At 39.5% G+C, this 20,630-nt stretch overlaps 1 protein-coding gene across 1 annotated transcript; it reads left to right on the top strand.

Moving 5' to 3' along the window:
• The first annotated feature begins 12,494 nt into the window (after positions 1-12,494).
• Positions 12,495-20,176, top strand: LOC118455167 (uncharacterized). Its single transcript, XM_087839227.1, has 9 exons — positions 12,495-12,638; positions 12,726-12,913; positions 13,128-13,262; positions 17,886-18,024; positions 18,127-18,307; positions 18,439-18,580; positions 19,102-19,245; positions 19,682-19,758; positions 20,118-20,176. Exons 1-9 carry the CDS (start codon positions 12,495-12,497, stop codon positions 20,174-20,176), a joined length of 1,209 nt encoding a protein of 402 aa, XP_087695353.1.
• The last annotated feature ends 454 nt before the right edge of the window (positions 20,177-20,630 follow it).

Below are 20,630 nucleotides of genomic sequence, written 5' to 3'. Positions count from 1 at the left end.
CAGTGTATGGAAGGAACCATCTCCTCCAGAATATAATAGGTGGAAAGAAAATATGCTGAAAATGGTGTCGTATGAAAAATTCTTGGCTAGGATTAATGATGATAGGGAGGGTTTTGACAAATCATCGGGACGTGTTTTTGGCTGAGATGGTTGGAATTTATTTGGTTAGGGCAATTATCTTTAGTTAAATTTTATGTTTGCTGCGTTGTATGTTTGTGTAGGCACTCAGTAATGGAATGACTTAAGAATTTGATTTTATTGTCCTTTTTTTGTGGGTGTACCGATAGTTAGTAAGTATTGAAAATAGACCCAAAATACAAAGGTGAATTAACCATGGGATTGGAAACTGTCTTTTCTTTTTTCTTTTCTGTTGTTGTTTTGTTTGTTGTTTTGTTTATGTTTTCATGTGGTTAAATGTTAAAAAAAATAAAGACTTCAATTACAAAAAAAAAAAAAAAGAAGAAAGTAGGACCAAGCCTCGGTAGGCTCAACAGAGCTCTGACAGCGAAAATCTCTGTTTAAGTTGCTGCTTCATGCATATTCGAATTGTAACATTAACTTTCCAAAACTGCAGGTATTGACTTTGTTGTGTGGAGGGAAAGTTTGAGATGCAAAAACATGATGATATGATAAGAAGTTGTATTTTCAGTAGTGTATATATTATATTATATTAGAAATAAATTAGTTGTTGTTATTGAGGTTTATATTGGTAAAGAAGCTGAATAATGATATTATTAACTATATTAGCTGATAATATATGGTAAAGGGGTGGGATTAAATAAGTGTGCACTTCTTTCCGCTACTTTTTGATATGTAACCAAATCCTGTGTAATAAATTACAATCTAGCCACATAACAGCTCTGTTAATGTTGATTCTTTGTAAGTAATTGTTTATTTTTAAAGCCAGTTAATGTATGTAAACTCCAGCATTTAGCCAGTCTACCTTTCAACTTCATCTTCTCTGGCATGTCCGGACAGCTTCCAGCATGGCTGCTGTTTTCAGGTCTCACCTAAGATGTTCCAATATGACTACTATGCTACTAGAGAATCATGAGGCATATAAGAGAAAACATTCAGAGGAAGATGTGATCTATGGTGTGTACAAGTCTGCCATACTGAAAGTTTTTTTCTCACCACCTGGACCACTCAGCAGATTTACCTTCCCGTAACTTTTTCTACGTTCCTATATTTTATCACTTTTACACACAGGAGGAAAGCTGTTGCTTGGACAATCAGGCACAATGGGACTTCTACCAACAATAGCAGCTGAATTGAAAACAGCCAATCGGTGTGCAAAAAGACAGGAAGATTGGCCAAATTTAAATCAGATGAGTTTTCTGAGTTCCTGGAACTTTTGATGATGTCTCTTATAGTAACCCATGTCTTGTCTTGTTGAATTTTATATGTGTGTCCCTAACTACAGATAGAGCATTGTGCCATTAATGCAAAGAGGAAATTTGTATGCATCAAGAAATTTCTATGCTTTGGTACTTGATATTTACCATAGGTATATTTTGTCAGACCTGCATCTTCTATCACCAGTATATTTCCACCTTTAGAAATGTAATTGTAATTGTACAAACATCTCTACAGAGAAAATGGATAACATCTGCAGGTACATTTAGGCCTTGCAAAGCCTGTAAGCCAACAGGCAGGTTTATAATTAGAAAAATGCAAATAATTTGTAAAATATGCTGTCACACAATTAATTCTACAAAATTGCCCATAACTGAGTCTCTGCATTATGTGTGTCTAACTGGGTGTCTAACACTGACACCCAGTGGATCATCTCTAATGTAAGGATGGTTTCTACAACACATTGCATCTAAATTCCTGCATCTCATTGTTCCTTTTTCCTTTTTGAAATCAACGATATACCGGACTGAGCCTGACAGAAGACATTACTGTAGCTCTCTGAAGCAGTGAGGTGCAGATTGTTGAAGCTCTAGTGCCCTCTACTGTTACATCATGTGTTAGAACATGAACTTCCTTGCCTGATCAGGAAAATCAGAAAGTCTATATAAATATTTCTACTTTTTTCAAGAATGATCAGATTGAGTAAGTAAAATATAAATTTGTTAGGTTGAAAATATTATGTAACAATATGCTTCTCATTCTGTTCATTGTTTTTTTGGTTTGTTCCCCCCCCAGTAATTTTAATGGATGTTTAACGACTATAATAATGTTTAATGTCTTTTTTCCATTAGATTTATGATTTTAACATAATGTTTTATTGAGTTTCTAAAATTATATTAATGTAGTAACTCCTATCTCTTATGTTCTAAGAGAAAAACATGAAATCATAATAAAATGTTTTTTGTTTTTACACTATTGTTGTTTTTGACTTCACTGACTGGAATACATAATTGGACATGCAGGCATTTATTGTGAAATTACTAATACTAATACATCCCATGTTCCTTGCTTTTCATCCAGTCACTCACGTCTCAGGGTCTGTCTTGCATTTCCTGTTTTACTTTGACAGTCTGTGTCCTGTGTCAGTGTATTCTGTTTTGCTCCATCCCTGTCTCATCATGTCTGTTTAGTCACAGCTGTGTTTCCCACCTGTTTGCCATTTCCTCATTACCCTCTGTGTGCATATATAGAGTGTGTGTTTCCTTCTGTCTTTTGTTGGATCGTCTGCTTGTCTTCACTTGTTTATCAACCCCCGCATGCCATGTTTGCAGGTTCTCATGTTTACCTTCTTCCACTGTAGGTTTTTGTTAGGTTTTTTTCTGTTCCGCTTTGCTAGCTGTTTTTGAAGTGTTTTCGTTTAGCCAAAAATAAAGGCCTGTCTTCAGTTTATCCTCCTTAAGTTATCCTTCAGTTTATAAGGGCCCTCATTCTCCCTTTTCTGGCTTGCCTTGCAAACCTTAACACTATTTTAAACATGCCAAGGTAACTCCTCTATTAAAGAAACAGAATCTTCATGCCAGCTTCACTGGTAATTATTGGCCTATTTCAAAACTGCCATTCATAAGCAAATTATTAGAAAAAAATTTAGAAAATCAGTTCAGATCTTTACCATGCAGATCAGAGAGTTTTTACCCTTTTCAGTCTGGCTTTCAAAAGTACTGCTCCACTTGAAGGTCTACTATGATCTTTTAATTACTTCTGATGCAGAAAATTATTCTTTATTCGTTTTTGCTTGGTCTGAGTCCAGCCTTTGATACCATTGACCACAAAATTGTATTTAATAGGATTAAGGTTTTGTCTGGTATATTTGCTTTTTTTCTTACTTACCTAATAGGATCTTCTCTGTTAGAACAAGCAAGTTCTCCTCTAACATTGCCTCCCTAACCTGTGGGGTTACACAGGGTTCTGTTTTGGGTCCATTATTACTTTCTTTCTACATGGTTCCTTTAGCTGGCATTATTTTCACATATATCCTTTTTTTTTTTTTTTTAAATAATAATTTCTGTGTCGACTGACATATACAGCTGACATTCAGTTGTATATGTCTTTTATGCCTCATCTGCTAGATAGGTTGTTCACCTCAGTCCACTGTTTAACTCAGGTTACCAGTTGGCTCTCTAGCAATAAATAAACACCAACATGACTTAGGTTCTTACTCCTTTTTGTACAACTGCTGAGTCAAACATTAGAAACCTTGTTGTAATGTGGTCCTTCTCTGGGCTTCGACTTGCTTGTAAAATCTTTATATCATTCCTGTTTCTTTCAACTTAAGTTCTTTGGGTTTTCTAAGTTCATTTGTTAATTATTTCCCCTTGTGTTTTCAACCCCTGTGTCAAGTCTCCCTTGTCCTTTGTGTTTCACGTCTGCATGTCTTTTGTTGTCAAGTTCATGTTGTCATGTCTCCTTTGCATTATGTTTCTTGTTTTATTTTGAAGATGTCCTTTGTTAGTGTGTCAGTTGTTTCCCCATGTGTTTTCACTTCCCTTGATTGCCTCCTGTGTATTTAGTCTGTGTGTTTTCAGAAATTCCTTGTCGTTTTGTTCAACCACAGTCTGCCAGGGCAAACTGTGTGAAGTGCGAAGAGTGGATCCAGGTGCGGACATATTAAAACTCAACATTAACTAAGGGTTAGCTGTTTATTAAGGCAGACGAAATGGTACAAAAATAAAATGCCAAAAACAATGCAAAACTAAACAATAACATAAACTGGGTAAACTAGAAAGGAAACATAAACCATGAAAAAAACCCGGTGAACAGAAAACAAACAAGAAAAACTCTAAACATGGCATAGTGATATGGAAACCTGAAAGCATGACATGGCATGGAAAAACCGCAGATGATTTTTTATTTTTTTCAAAAAAACATTTTGAAGAATAAAAACCTGTGGAGTCATTTTTACATCTAAGGGTTAAATGAACTGAAATCAGTAGTGTGATCTCCAGTCTTGATGTAGGGAATGAGAGAACTGTCAGCTATTACTTTAATCAGCCTGTCTCAGTTGTTTTAACTCTTAAGTATCACAAAGTAATGTGGTAACATTTGGACTGACGAGTTTACTTGTCAGAATTTTAATTGCTAGTTTAAAGGCAGTTTAAAGGTTGCAGCCATTGCTCTAACACTGTATAAATATAACAGGCCTCAGTGCTGGTTCTAATAGTCTGAGCTGCTTCCAGCTTTATTTGTGAAGAGCACAGCAGCTTATACAACACCTAGCTAACTCGTACAGCTGCAATGTAAAATTCTCACAAGCTAAGATGACCTTAAAATAACGAAGCTACATGCGGTGATGCGTTAGCTATGTTAGCACGTTACCCTCAACAGGTGGTCAAACTAAGTAAACAGGCGCACAGTCAGAGGTTGAGCTCACCGTTTCGCTGCAGGGTCCCTTCATTTAGGGGTGGGCGATATAAACGATATACGATAGAAACAATATAAATTTGGCCAACGATAGAGATTTTGACTATATCGCTCTATCGCGATAGCGCATGTTGATGATGTCATCAAGCTGCGTCTGTTTTGGTCGAAAGCATCGCAGCGGCTAAAACCATTATCATCTGCAAATTATGGCGGGCGACAGTCATAGCAAAGAGATGAAGCACTTTTCAAATATGGGGAAAGCCAAAAACTGCGCTTCCTCCACTTCCGTAACATTGGTTCATTAATGTCTAATTCTCTCGCAGCTGCTATATTCCCATGTTGTTGCAGTATATTAATAACTAACCTCGTATTGTGGATGAATAATCTCAGTTGTTCTCCTGACTGAAGTTTGGCCCGTGTAGCATCCTGCTATGCGATTGCATTTGTCCCTAACCACCAGAATCCCTCATGTTAACTTTTATCGAGTGGAAAAAAAGTTGGCGTTCATCCTCCAGCTTCACTATGCTAATGTTATGCTAACATAGCTGTGTTGCTAGCAATCACGTAGCACAACATTATATACCAGGTAGTCCAACTTCAGTAACCCTGCAAACGCCACTGCTGTTTAGTTTTCTGTCTTCATTTATGTTGAAAGTGGTAGCAGAGCTGTACGTTTTAATTAGTTTCAAAAATCTCTCAGTCGGAGCATGGTATGAAATGTTTAGGTGTAAACTAGCGAGCTAACTTCCTGTTAACTTCTAACTCCGTTAAATGTAATAAATTCTGTTTTCATGGATGCATGGATGTAAAACGTAATTGTTACACCCGATAAAGCAGCAATGCTGATGATTTAATTAAAGATGAAAGAATTTAGACCGTTTTTAACTCTTAGTGTCCGTTTGACTTTGGGACCTGAAGTGGACTGAGTTTTGGACCCAGATTACTCCGCAAAGCTCCTCACTACGGCAGCCGTAATGCTCTGACAATCCATCAAGCAGTGCAGCTTACCAAAGTTGTACTAAAACATTTTTTTTAACAGATTTCTGCACGCCCAAATTGGTTCGAGGTCAGTAAGCACAACCAGAATTCATACAGAAGGATTTGTAAGTGTGCCTTATAGTGTGGAAAATATGTTATACAGAAGAAAAGAATATATCGTGATATATATCGTTACCGCACATGTTTCAAATTATATCGCGATATGAATTTTAGGCCATATCGCCCAGCCCTACTTTCATTCTTCACATATCCGTGTCAAGCCGAGTGTAATGGCCTTTGTTCAAGCACACACACTTGTCAGCAGGGTGAAGGTATGAGCTAGAAAAATCCAGGCAGACAGCCTGTGCCTGACCAACCAATCAGAGAGCTCCTTACATCCCACGGTGTGGCTAATTTGCATTGCAGCAGGATTTTTAAAATTAAGTTGCTAATCCAGCTGTATGGGCTCAAATTGTGGTCATCAATATTTTATACCTGTAAATCCAATGTGTATTTGTGTACTGAGTTTTGTAAACTTGTAAACCAAAATATGTCAAAATTTTATGTTTGTCCATCTACACATGAGAATTTGTGTGTGTGTAAAAGAAATACTAACACAAGTTACAATTATTTTGGTAGGTCTGCTTTCAGATACAAAGCAAAACACTACGTGTAAAACTACGCTCAGGTTCCCTGGCTGTGTGGATTTCAACTTACAAGTATACAGCGAACAGAAAAGGGAAATGAATTTTGAAATAAGGAATAGAATCACCATTTTAAAAAGCATTTTGAAAATCAATTTATTAAATTGGTATTCGAAAATGGATTTTGAAATGTTGTTTTTAAATGTGGAATTCAAAAATGAATTTACAAATGCAGAATTTATTCTACAACTCATAATTTAAGCACAGAATTCTTTATTTCGATGAGCGTGGCTCTTGTGGTCCTCCATACAAAACCAGTGGCGATCAAATGACCACCGGTTTCACGTTTGCACAGCTGCTTTCTGTGTAGGCTGTGAGGCATGGCTGGGCTCGCCAGAGTGTCTTAAAGAGGTCATCCTGCGTACATATGGAATATGTAAGGGGATAATATGATAAAGAACTAGTTTGTCAGTGTCACTCTGAGACAGGATGTTTCTAATTTAGTGCAAATTAAAAAAATCAGTCCCAGAATTTTGCTTAGTATGCACATTGAAGGACATATCTTGGTCATAAATGACCCCAAGATTCCTCACAGTGTTACTGGAGGCCAAGGTAATGCCATCAAGTTAGACATTGTGTTCCTACGATTGTGGAAATGATTCTTCAAACTTGTTACTTCCATTCCTGGTAATAAAATGATAAGCAGCTTCCTGTTCATGTTTCTAAAGTAGAATAACTGGCTATTGTTATTAGGTCATTTTGAACTGTTTTTCAACTTTTCTTTGAGTTGTCTTTCACATGTAAGCACTAAAGGAAAGATTGTATAGCCCCTTTTCCATGAATCTCTACTCAGATTTTATCGCCACGCTTCAACACAGTTTTTAGGGTTTTCCATTAGGTCATAGTATCTGGTTTCCTCATCAGGAAACAGTGTTTTTGTTTATTTTGTTGGACTGTAGCATCAGGTTTATGTCAACTTGTATTTAAGATTTACAGGTAATTTAATGGAGGGAAAAAGAAAGTAATGTAATGAATAGTGTAACAAATTACTTTTTCCGTTGCGTAATTAAATAACATACTACATTTTACTACAACTTATTTTTAATACTTTCCTACTTTGTTTGATTAAAGACAGCAACACTGGCTGCCACATTATTCCTGATCTGCAATAAAGTGCTACAACTACTTTCAAATTTTTGTTTGACTTTATTTTAAACTCTTATTTTTTTAGCTTTGGGAACAAAGAAAATGGGGAATGACTGCGTTTGGGTTTAAATGCCATTTCACAACATCAAACTCATCCAAATGAGATGTTCAGAGCTTTTCATTAATCATAAACAAAGTACGTGACAAGTTAAAAGTGAGATTTCTGTCACTGTTGCTGAGAGTTCAAGGTGCCAACAAATAGCTTGTGATTATCCCTGACACTCAAAAATCTCACAAAGCAGCATTAGATGGTACTCTAGGATTGATGTCTGTCTCCTTATTGCGTTATCAAGTCTTGCACACTAGGCGACCTTTGACACAAAGTAACTTTTAAACATTAGAAAAATGTTACTGTTTAAATAGGTTATGTTAACAATCCAATTTTATTTATACAGTGCCAAATCCCAACAACAGTAGCCTCAAGGTCTTTTGTGTTGTAAGGTAAAAACCCTAAAAGAGTGTAGTTTTGAAAAATTTAAAGAGAAGGTAAAAAGAAATAAATAATAGAATCCAGTGTTCTCAGATGGCTCTGAGGTCATTACCACATGAATAAGAAACATACATAAACATATATAAATTCAAGTTAGTGACAATATAATAAACAGGGAGCAGGGCATCTATAATGTTTGGGATTTCCATATTACCAATGCAGATATCAGCATAAAACATCAACCTTTATATGTTACCCGTGCCCACTTTAGGCACGGGTCATCTTGTTCTGTTGTCTTAGATATGGTGTCTAAATACATTTTTTAACATCTTAGTAAAACCAGGAATTTAATAACAAATGATTAATTATTTTTTCATTGTGCAAGACAATATGAATAAATGTAATGCAGTTTTTTATATATATATAAAACATAACTACCAATAAAAAACTTTCCCATAAAATTATTTTTACTCTTGAAATATGCCTTAACCCTCATAAAATTAGATTTTTTACCTCTGATTTTACCATAATCCGGAAGGTCTGTGAATTGTTTTTCCAAAGAAAGGGACATTATACTTTACTGTAACAACCGTAGTTTGTTCACCTGCGTTTAAAGGTTTTACGGTTGTCCCATCTGATGAAGATGTGCAGGGTGTCAAACCGCAAAAACAATTACCTGTTAAACAACAATCCACACAAGGCATCCAAAATTATCTGATGTCAGATAACATTCTTTCAGTTTCTGTTTATAAAGGGTCTAGTTGTCTGACTCAGTTGTAGCCTTTGTAAAAGAAAAAAAAACACATTCACACAGTGTGGCAAACTAGTGATGTCATGTTTGATAAGAGATCTCAGTTTTGATCAAATAGTTCACATTCTCCGACATCTTAGCATGAGCGTGCTTTTGATTATAAAAAGAAAAAAAATGTCACTGGTCAGAACAGATAACAGATTGTGTGAGCTCACGTCTCATCATTTGCTGATGTAGGGATTGCTTTACATTTCTCTGATTTGTGTTGCTTTGTCAGCATAAAATAATTTATCTACATGTCACTTATATCATTATGGTAATAATTAGTATCATTAAAGGACATAGTTACAAGAACACTTTGGGGCATTATTTTGGCTGTTTTATATCTATATCTATCCTTCTAGAAGCAGCTATTTTTCTGTGTGGAGTTTGCATGTTCTCCCCGTGTTTGTGTGGGTTCTCTCTGGGTACTTCGGCCTCCTCCCACATTTATCTCTACGTTTTATTTGAGTCAAATTAAAGTTGAAGAATCTAGAGGTAGTCCTCCTCTGTCATAATTCCATCCATTTTTTAAATTTACCATTACCACTTGCAATAAAACAGCCATAGACCATGATGCTACCGTTTTATTGCAGCTTGACACCTGGTTCTTCAATTTGAAAACCTCAGATTTAATTTTTCAAAAATCTCTTGTCATTGTTGTCAAATAGCTCCAGCTTTGTATTGTTCAACTATAAAACCTTTCCTCCAAAAAAGCATTTAGCTTGTAAGACCAAACCCATCAAAAAAAGGCCAGAAAATTCAGATTTTTTGGAACTGAGATGTTTAATAACCCTTATAACAAAATCCACACATTTTGTTTTGCTACATCGTGTTGTGTAAGATATACTCTTATGATATATTTAATATATCATAATATATATATATATATCAATTTTGTGTTGCATTTGATACATTGTGCGTTTTTGGTAACTTTTTGTTAACACCAATGTTAACTCTAGACAAAAAAAAAAAGTCTTCTCCATAACATTTTGATATTTTGGCAAGTATAGATTATGTTGATGAGATACAGGTCTCAGAAACTCATGTAAGGTCCATTTACAAATGGCTTGTAATTCTACAATTCTCTTTCTAAGAGCACCACATACATATGCTTTTGAAACTGGAAAATCCTCAATAAATTAAAACTTCCACAGTAAGTTCTTGCATTTTTTTAAAGTCAAATTAATCATTAAAAGTTCCAAATTATCATTATATTCATTCCCATGATTAGTGGATGTAAACTTCTGGCCAGAACTCTATTTATTATTTTGTGCTTACTGTCTTCTTACATGATTTTCACTATGTGAATAATGCAGGTCAGTTTAATGATAATATATACTAGAAACTTTAAAGGTGAGCCTGTCCCAAGTTTGTCCCAGGGCAGTTTCACGTCGGTTACACTTTGAAAAGTGTAACCGACGTCTTTTCCTGTCGTTGTCCCGTGCATCGATTTAATGTTCAATATCTCCTCTCCACGGATGAAGATGGCCAGCTGTGCAATGTCCATCATGTCTATACTTTCATCCACAGCAAGAGAGTATGCAATGAAGTTTTTGCTTCTTTCACACAACTGTGTTCTTAAATCAGTGACCATCTCACAAACCCGATCAGCAATCGTATTTCTGCTCAGGCTCACATTTGCCAAAATCTGCATTTTGTCTGGACACATTTTTTATGTGTAATATAATAATAATAAAAGTGATTGTCTACCAAAAACTGATTTCCAATGTTTCTGTGTATTTTTTATGTGTAATATCTTTACGTATGTTTGTAAATAGACTTCGGTGAACAGGGTTTACAAAGGGGTTATATATAGAACTAAAAAATTATCTGTTTTTCAAGTATCTTTATAACTCTGTTACTGTACTTAAATTATAACCAATCCAGCTCTTTATCCCCCACTTAAAATATTTTTACAGAACTATTGTAATATTTGCTGCCATTTCTGCTGTGCTCTTGGCCAACTTACTCTTACAAAAGACATTTTTAATGTTAATGAGATTTTTGTAACCGCATAAATAAAGGTTATATAAAAGTCACTGCCAAAAACTGATTGCGGCTTCTACCTTGTTACACGAATGTTGTTTGTGGCTCAAGATGACTTTATGTCATCCATGAGGGATGCATTTGACATGTGTTTCACATATTATAGCCCAACAAGTTACTTATAGCAGTTTAAATACCGGAAATCACTTTTTGGCAGACAATCACTTTTTGGCACAACACCAGCTGATTTGGCTGTCTCCTCTGCTACAATAAAACTTGTTTTCACAACAGCTTCACTTTGTGATTTTGCTCTGATAAAAAAAAAGTCTGCTGAAATGTCAGATTCTTCTTTAGCTCTTCTACCTTCTTTAGTTTCTTCTCTGCATTTAGGTTTTTCAGCTTATCCTGACGTTTTGTCTCGTAGTGCCGTCTTAAATTCCTTAATTACAGCCACGTTAGCTCCACTAATAAGACACACGGGTTTACCAGCATGTCTGTAAACATATATTCAGTCACCCACTGGCGCTGAAAGGCTCTGCTTTCAGAATCAACTTTTCTCTCCACCATTGTGAGCGGCTAGCTTCACAATAACAGAAGTTTGACTTGATTGACGCGGGAATGTTCCCAGTTAGCCTAGTGTTCAGCAAGGAGGCTGCAGCGCTGACTTATGGGATCTGTAGTTTGTATATTATTAGCATCTCTCGCCGAGCCGTGCATAACAATAATAGAACATCTATATAAAATAATCTCGCGGGCCGGATATAAATGTACGCCGGGCCGGATGTGGCCCGCGGGCCTTGACTTTGACACATGTGCTGTAAACGGACCAAACTTCAGTCCAGAGAACAACTGAGATAATCCATCCATATGAGATTGGTCATTAGTATACTGCTGCATATATTGGGCTGTAGTTACATGGTAAAGTTTTAAAAACTGCTTTTAGGGGCTTTTTCAGATTAAATAGATAAACAGCATTAAAAAAATGTTAAAAACACAACAAGCCTGATAAACAGAGACTAGTTTGAACCCGGAAGCAGGGTTCATCAGTTCATCATTTAAAGATTGGCTTTCCCACATGATGTGAATGTTTTAGTGCAGTACAGTTGTTATTATATAAGAAATTTAAATTTTCTTGTGTAAACTGTATATGGTGTTAATTAGGCCTATACTACTGTACTTTAATGTCGGTCTTAAGGGTGGTACTTCAAGAGCCATATATTTTATGATGAGTACCACATCATAAAGTACCTCTGTGGCTCTTTAAGTACCTCTGTGCCTTGGCTAAAGCTGTTGTGTGTTTTGCCCTTTTTCCTGGCATAAAAAAAGAAAATTGTTGGAAAAGTGATAAAATAACAGTGAAAGATCATTCTAAATACAAATAGTTTAAAAAATACAATTAATTCAAAAACTAAAATGTTGTATTGTATTTGACTCAAGCAGCAATTGAAACATTTCTATGTTTTGAAACTAATCTCATTTACTGACAGTTGGTTGAGACATTTGCTTTCACTGTTCATTATCAGTTATCAGGTACCATCTCAAACTCATGAGCATGAAACATTTCCTCATACCAGAACAGTTTACTACACAGGATGCGGGAAAAAGTAGATAAAAGGAGGAGAGTCAGAGAGGGGCTGTATTTGACTTACAAGTGTCTTTGTGAAGACAGACTAACAGATTGACCATGTCGCTCTCCGCAGTGCTGCTGCTGCTGCATCTGACAGTCTGCAACTCGCAGAATATTGATTTCTTCCTTAGCAATTTAAATGGCTTTGTTGGCGCAATCAACTTCTATACAAAAGAGAAGTTTGTAAAGGATTCTTCCTCGGTATGTACAGGTTTTTTTTCTAAAATGTGTTTATATTTTGAAATGTAGGTTTTCTTTACTAAATTCCAATTCACTGTGACTCCACAGCTGACCATTCGCCTAATGGGGAACAATCTCAACTGCACTCCCGATTTCTCATTTGATTGCCAAAATAGCAACTGTGGGTATGTGAGCACTTTGGTACACAAGGTCGACCAAGAAGGCAGCGGAGAGTGGTGTCAGAATGAACTTAGGTCTGTTCAGCCATCTCCCATTAATGTGGTTGGTTCACTCAGGTGAGTGTACCTCGAAAATATATAAAACGAACTTATTACTCATATTGTTATCATTCTTACACACACACACACACACACACACACACACACACACACACACACACACACACATATATATATATATATATATATATATATATATATAAGTCCATGTGTTTTGCTATATACAGTGTAACACGCTGAAAACTGACTCTCCCACTATTTTCTATTGAAGGGTCCCTGGTGTTAATTGGGTGAGTGGCATCAAAAATAACAACTGGACAACTGTAGTAGCATTCGACCTGAGGAACCGCTCTGACATCAACAAAGAAAACTCCTCACCCCAGTCTACCGTGATCCCATTTGTGAGGTGAGCCAGCTCACTGTTTGTGTCTCTGCTAAAAAAGCAACAGCAGTAGCAGGACAAGAGTGACTGTGGCATTACTGCAAACTTCAAATCTGATATTGTTTCCATGTAGAAGACAAAACTGCTCACAGTATAAGGGCAAAGTCTAAAAATATAGACAAAACATTATTAATGTTTAACTTGCTGCATGGTCAACTTTAACAGCCATTGCAACCACTGCCTCCGTAATAATATGGCAATAAACTAATTAAATGAACAAAAATAATTTACCAAAAATAGTTTCCACACTAAAGCCTTTGCATTTAAAGGTTTTAATTGTAATCCTATAACTCTTTCCTTAAAGAGCTTCTCTTACAGTACCCCCAGGCTCCAAATAGGAATAAAACAGAAAATGAGGATGAGTATGAAGATGTCATGGTCCTGGGTCATTTTGACCCAGTGTTCTTAGTTTTCCTGTGGTTTTGTATTTTGTTCCTTATGTTCATTGGATTGTTTGGTTTGGTATTTGGATTCCCCCTGTGTCCATGGTTTTATCGTGGTGTTTGTTCTGGTACCGTGTTCCCGTCCTTTGTGTTCTGTGTTCTCCTCCTCCTCCCCTCGTGTATTCATCCTTGTTCTCTGCCTCTCTCTCTCTGTCCTCATCTCTGTGTACTGTGTTGTGTTTAAGGTCCACATCTTGGTGTCAGTATTTTCAGTTTCGTGTCCTCCCCGCTCAATCATGAGTAATTGTCCTCAGTTGTGTTCCCCGTGTGTTCCCACTTCCCTCATTACCTTCTGTGTATTTATGTCAGAGTATCCCTTTGTTCCGTGTTGCGTTGTCCCTCTAGGTTGTGTGCATTCCCTCGTGTCTTCCCAGCGCCTCAGCTTTAGTTTCTCCCAGTATAGTTTTGTATGACTTATGTTCCTATTAATAAAGACCTGCCTTTTGAGTTTATCCCTGCGTGTCTTGAGCCGTGCATTTGGGTCCTCTCTTGCCTTCACACAGCCGCCGCATGACTGAACGACGCAACCACGAAATGGACCCAGCAGGCTCTGCCCGAGAGGAAGATATTCTCCGTGTACAGAGTCTAGTGAAACGCATAACCCGCGCCTCGGACTCACGGACAATTTCCGTCAGACTTAACGCCATAAGGGCAATAATCGAGGGAAACCCTTTCCTTCACCAGCTCACCGGCTATGATGTTTTATTGACGAACTGAGCCGAGCCAAGGAGGCGTTACAAGCTCGTGAGCTGGCACAGTGTCTCCTCCCGGGATTCCACACCACAGCGACAGCAGACGGAGATCTCCGCCAGGCAGCGCCCACAGTGGCAGCGAACAAAGCTCGCCACGACGGTATCGCAGCAGCAGACGGGGCTCTCAGTATCGCAACAGCGGCTGCTACAACGAGAGGGTTTTTCGGCGCCGCTGCCGCGGAGCCCTTCTCCATCCCCTCTCAGCCCTGACCGTCACTCTCCCGCTGCTTTCCTAGCAGCGATGTGGTCGGAGGATGAAGAGGAGACCGTCACCCCCGCATCATCACCGGTTTAGCCCGTCACCTCCGTTCCCTCATCCACGCCGTCGCCGGTCCTCTCCTCAGCCGGATTCCGGGACTTCTGAGCAGCCGGCTGAGGTGAGTGACAAAGAGACTCTTTCTGTTCACTCTGAGGCTAGTTCTCACTACTCTGAATGCAGGAATGCAAACTCTGTGACTCTTGCCTCAGGCTCTAAAGGCTCACGATCTGTAAATGTTGAATCCGAACCCGAACTTCTTATGAACTGTTGTACTGCCCAGAGGGTCAACTCAGAGACCGTTTCTCCTACGTTTGGACTCATATTTGAAAAAGATTATCCTTCGCTAGTGTTTCCTAGGTCTGAAAACTTGAAGTCAGCATTTCCTGAGTTAGAGACACCTGTTACGCTCACCACTGGGGCTTTAAAACCTGCCTCTTTAATGTTAAAGCAGTAAAATCCAAGACTGTAAATGTTCCTGTGAAAGCTCGACCCCAGCTCGTTACTTCTGAGCCATCACCCTAGGGGAAAGTCCATTCTGACGTATTTACTGATTCTAATGTTCTTGAGTCAGGGGGCTCTACACCCACCACTGTTTTCCCTAGGTTTACTGCTTCCAGCGATCCGGAGGTAAAAGACGTTTCATCTGCCTCTCCGGTGCACAGAACTATGTTTACATCGGCTATTAACCCCTCCTCTGACAGTATAAGCATGGTTAGCTCCGAAGAACGTAGCTCTAAGACTGTTGGTGCATCAGCTGATCACATTTCTCCAGAGTCTGTAAACACTGAAGGTGGTGCTTTAGTGCCTGTAAGCTACAGCTTTAGCACACTTAACACTACAAAGTCACAGCGCTGTTCCTCCTCCGCTCACTCAGGGCAGGGAATTAATGTCTTGCAGACTGTTCTTTCTAGGCCCGGCTCCCAGGCCCCTTGTGTTCTAGGGATAGCTGTGGCCCAGCACTCCCCTGCACCTATCTCAGTCCCCCAGGTGAGGGGGGCTGGCGCCCAGCTGGTCCCTGTTCCAGTTTCCGGGTCGGCTGGGGCTCTGCTGGTCCCTGCACCCGTATCAGCTCCTCGGGTGGGGACAGCAGCCGCCCAGTCCCTGCCGAAACCTGTGACAACCGCTGAGGTGAGGCCCATCAGGACCCAGCCGATCTCTGCACCTGTACCGACTCTTCAGGTGGGAGCGACTGGTGTCCAGCAGGTGCCTGCACCTTTCATCCGCATTGCAGGCTCAGGGGAACCGACACTGCCACCTGTCCTACATCCGCTCCCACAACCATCATTACACTCAGCTGCACAGAATGCTCCTCAGTCAGTCAGTCAGCCTTCTCCTCAGTGTACAGTCCAGCCTTCTCCCCAACTGCCATTACTACCACTAGCTCAGTTTGCTACCCAGTCTCCCTCAGTTCAATCTGTAGCTCCGTCTCCTGTGTCCCCGCTAGCTCCGTCTCCTGTGTCCCCTGCACCTCAGTCATCTACCCCACCACAAGCTAAATTTTCACCTCTAACATCACTTCAGTCATCAGTTCGGTCTGCCACTCAGTCGCCCTTAGCTCCATCATCCACACTACCACCTGCTTCTCTTCCACCACAACCGTCACGACACTCAGTCATTCAACCTGTAGTCCTGCCATTAATGCACTCCTTAGCTGAACCATTAGCACAGTCACCGTTAACTCAGTCGTCCACTCCACCGCCTACTCCACTGTCACCACAACCATTACTACAGCCATCAGTTCAATCCCCTGTAGCAGTTTGGTCTTCTGGTCAGCTTAACATTCAGCCAGGGGTCCCGATACCCTCTGGCTCTACATCAGCTCCTGCTGGAAGCTCGGATGAGCCCATAAAGCACTCCGCAGCTTCCACGCTGTCACCTGCCTTGTCCGCTGGGGGTTCTGGAGAGCCCGGCCAGCACTTTCAAGTCTCCGCTGGGGATTCTGGAGAGCCCGGCCAGCACTTTGTCATCTCCCCTGGAGGGTCTGAGGGGCCTGTTCAGCCGCCTGTCTCCGCTGGGGGGCCCAAGGAGCCCGTCCAGCAGCCTGCCTCGTCAGCTGGGGGGCCCGGGGAGCCCATCCAGCCACCAGCTTCAGCTTCGCCGTTGCCTGGTCCAGCTTCAGCTTCAGCTTCGCCGTTGCCTGGTCCAGCTTCAGCTTCAGCTTCAGCTTCAGCTTCGCCGTCGCCTGGTCCAGCCTCCGCATCCGCTTCAGCGTCGCCTGGTCCAGCCTCTGCCTCGGCCTCGTCCGGTGCTGTGGGGGCCACGCAGCCTTTAGGTCCCATACTGCTGCCTCGACATCGTCGGTCGTCTGCCAGTCCACTATGGACTGCCTCCCAAATGCCAAACGGGTGTGTTCTTGCACACCCTGTGCGTGCTGCTGTTCTGGTCCACTCTTCCACCTGGGGGGGAAAACCACAAAAACAGCCATCAACACCAACCCTGGCGGGAATACACGAACTGCACCGTCGTACGCTGACACACACTAACTTGGGTAGACAACTCAATGATCCCACGCCGGTGGGAGCTCCAACACTCTCCTAAGTAGCTCCCCCGACGAGCCCTGATCACCAACAGGTGTGGCAGGAACTTCAGGTGTGGCCAGTCCTCCTGCAGGGCCACACCCATCAGGCCTGCATGTGGCTGTTCTCCATCCTCCAGCCACACATGTACACACCCACACCCTGCCTATACATATAACGAGTGGAACACAGACTAACACAGCATTGTGCAGAAAGACACACACATCACCAAATAATAACGATAATAATCATAATCATAATAACAATAACAACCGTCAAAACTGCTCACGGACCCCCCGTCCTCCAGAGCTAGGTCTGTGACAGTTCCTCCATGTTTGCTGTAATATTTAAGTAGTTTAGTGATGCTTTAAATTAAATCTCGCTTAATATATAAACTATACAATTTAAAGTTTTATTTTGAGACAGTGAACTGAATATTGCTGTGTTTAAAATTACCTTGTGTGGTTTTTAACCAAAAAAAATTCAGTTCCAGTGATCAGGCTGTGGCTGTATTTTGCAGATTTTAAGAGTGAATGCATGGAGCTGCACATTAACTTCACGCTAAAGTGAATCCTGGAAAATGAAAATTTAAGATTGTATTTGTAATTCTTTCTCAGAGTTCCTTCAAACTGTCGGAGAGATTTCAGCCTGTTGATGTTTGACCCTGATGGGGATCAGGTTAAATGCAGATATGGAAACTCCTCACTCTTTGAGTGTAACGGCTGTGATCCACCATCTGTCCTCAGCCTCTCATCAGTGAGCATGACTGTTAATCTACTGTTTAATGAGACAGAAGGATAGTTGTAATAATAAATATTTGCTCATTTGATCTCTTTTCCTTTTTTATTCCTCATGCAGTCCACTTGTACCCTGTCGTTCGCCCCCACTTCCGACAGTAATGTGGGCTCCTATGGAGTACAGCTGCTGATGGAGGACTTTCCCATGAAGAACATCACCATGACTGGAGTCAATGGCACAAAAACAACACAAACACCTAACGATGCTCTCAGCAAAGTACCGATCCAGTTTGTTCTGATAGGTACAAGTCCATATTTTAATAGATGGAGTTGAACCTGTAAAGATCTGATCTAAACTTAGAAATACTGTTCTAACTTCGAACTATGAATTCCACCCCGAAAAAAAACTTGTTGGTTTTCTGTCATCTTTCAGTGGATCCTCCTGTCTCATCCTGCACAGAGGGAGACTTTTTGCCCAAATTCTTGCCTCCAACCCCAAACAACAGAGCTCGGCTCTACACGCCTGTTGATAAGACTCTGGAAATCAGCATCAGTGCAGAGGCACAAAACTCCATGTAAGTCAAAGAAAAACACATTTGACATTCTTGACATTGTAAAGTAAGGTTAACTATGTCCCACAGAACTGTTTTCAGGTTAGACAAGAAATACATTCACACGTCAGTCGATTCCTGTCATGTTTCTGTTCATTGATCAAATCAAGATTTTATCCGTTGTGTTCTGTTTAATCTGTGCATCAGTCCTGCACTGGCACACAAAACAGGTTTAACAAGACACGTAAGAGCGTAACACAGTCAGATATATACAAGGCTGTATGAGCTATAAAGAGTAGGTTCAACACATATTTAATCCAAAGTCAAATCTGTTTTAAGGCTATTTTGCTTTAATGCAACATGAGTAAATAAAAACTCGTGAAATTATGTTTAAGTAAAATTTGGCTTATTAACTCAAACCCTTAAAACCAAACAGAAGTGAGTCAAAGTGATGCTCATTCACAGACAAACACTTTGCTTTGTATGTAGTTGACGAAGCTATGAGAATTAAGTTGATTCATTTTTTGTTTTTCTCTTCGTTGAAGGATCTCTGAGCTGCTGTTCAGCGGACCATATGATGCAATTCAGAATAAAACTGGACCAGGAAAGTTCACCCTGACATGGACGCCATCTAAATCACAAGACAATGACACCCTCCCCTTCTGCTTTGTTGTCCAGGCACTTTCCAAGTCAGTACCTTTTTACAAATTCATCCCTTAGAGCATGAGTGTTAGGCAGAAAGCACTTAAGCATAGACAAAAGAGCTTTTTGAACGGGTGAATGAGGCGTGCTGCATAAAGCAGAAAAGCACTAAAGAAGAATCAGTCCATTTACAATTTTGCAGCCATAAACTATATTGGTGAATGTTTAAATCTGACTTTTTATTTAGACCCCAGGCCCAGAAGGAGTCATGGCAAGAAAATTAAATTTCCCAAAAAACCAAAACCCCTTCCTCTGCTTCCAATGACCAACCAAAAAGTTATTGGTTTGTCATCTAGAACTATTAATCAAACACACCCATGTTACTTGTACATATACTTTGTGTCATTAACAGAAAAGACTATCTTAAAATATAATATAATCTCATGGAAATAATGTAATCACTGTTCTGATTTATTTCCGTAGGGAAACAAAGTATCACTCAGACCTTCGATGTGTCAGCGTGACTGTTGGAAATGGTGCCCCAGCCAGTGCTTCAGCTTGTAAGTATCAATGACAGGAAGTAAATGTTAACAAATAAATAAAGTTGCTGAACCTGTGTATTTGTAAATAATTTTTGACATTGTTGCAAAATTCATTAATTAGAAATGAAAAGCTAAAAATGAACAACTAACGGCAATGAATTTCTCTTCATATTTATCTCCTTTCTTGGAGGCAGAAATGATGCTCAGACCTTATTTTATATTTAATTGCCATAAATCCATAGGTGACATAAATATAGCTCTTAAAATTTGTGTCACCATTTGTCAGCCAATCATATCGACTAAATCTTTATGTGTTTTTAAATGAAAAGTCTATTTGGTTGGTCAGAAGTTCTTTAATCATTTTCTACTTGTTTTAGTTGTCCTGGTCATGGGATCTTTCCTTTCAACTCTTATTCTTGCCTTCCCTTCCATGTAAGTACGTGTCTGCTTATTAAGATCTTTTTTTGCCGAAATGTGACATTTTGTGTTTGTGTTAGGCCCATAAAATTATTATTGCTATTATTAACTTTAAAACTGAAACAAAATCAACCCCTTTGATCATTATTCTGATGTTGAGTTTTTGTCTCATATCTCAGATGAATATGGATAAAATCAGAGGTAAGTCTTCTATAATCAGATTTTCTACCATAGCATTAATAACTGCTCTTTACCACTAAGTACTAATAGTACAACTGGTATTGCTAAAAGTAGTAGTGTTGATGTCCAGTGATTGAGCTACAGAAAACTATGAGCACACACACAATGGCTATGGCAACCTCTGTAGGGGCATACAAATAATTTGCAAAATATGCTAACGCCACACAAAGCACAACTTATTCTATGAAATATTCCAGAAATGAGTCACATCATACAATCACTAAATAACATAT

This window comes from Neolamprologus brichardi, chromosome 3 (assembly GCF_056152115.1).
Source record: "Neolamprologus brichardi isolate AB-2024 chromosome 3, ASM5615211v1, whole genome shotgun sequence".
Classification (NCBI taxonomy): domain Eukaryota; kingdom Metazoa; phylum Chordata; class Actinopteri; order Cichliformes; family Cichlidae; genus Neolamprologus; species Neolamprologus brichardi.
Note: the sequence above shows the minus strand (reverse complement) of the source record. Positions and strands in the feature narration are given on the sequence as shown.

Excerpts from the sequence above, each read along its gene's own strand:
- LOC118455167 (XM_087839227.1), top strand. The coding sequence starts at position 12,495 with ATGTCGCTCTCCGCAGTGCTGCTGCTGCTGCATCTGACAGTCTGCAAC. Across the intron at positions 12,914-13,127 it reads AATGTGGTTGGTTCACTCAG|GGTCCCTGGTGTTAATTGGG; the intron begins GTGAGTGTACCT and ends TTTCTATTGAAG. Across the intron at positions 18,308-18,438 it reads GATCCAGTTTGTTCTGATAG|TGGATCCTCCTGTCTCATCC; the intron begins GTACAAGTCCAT and ends GTCATCTTTCAG.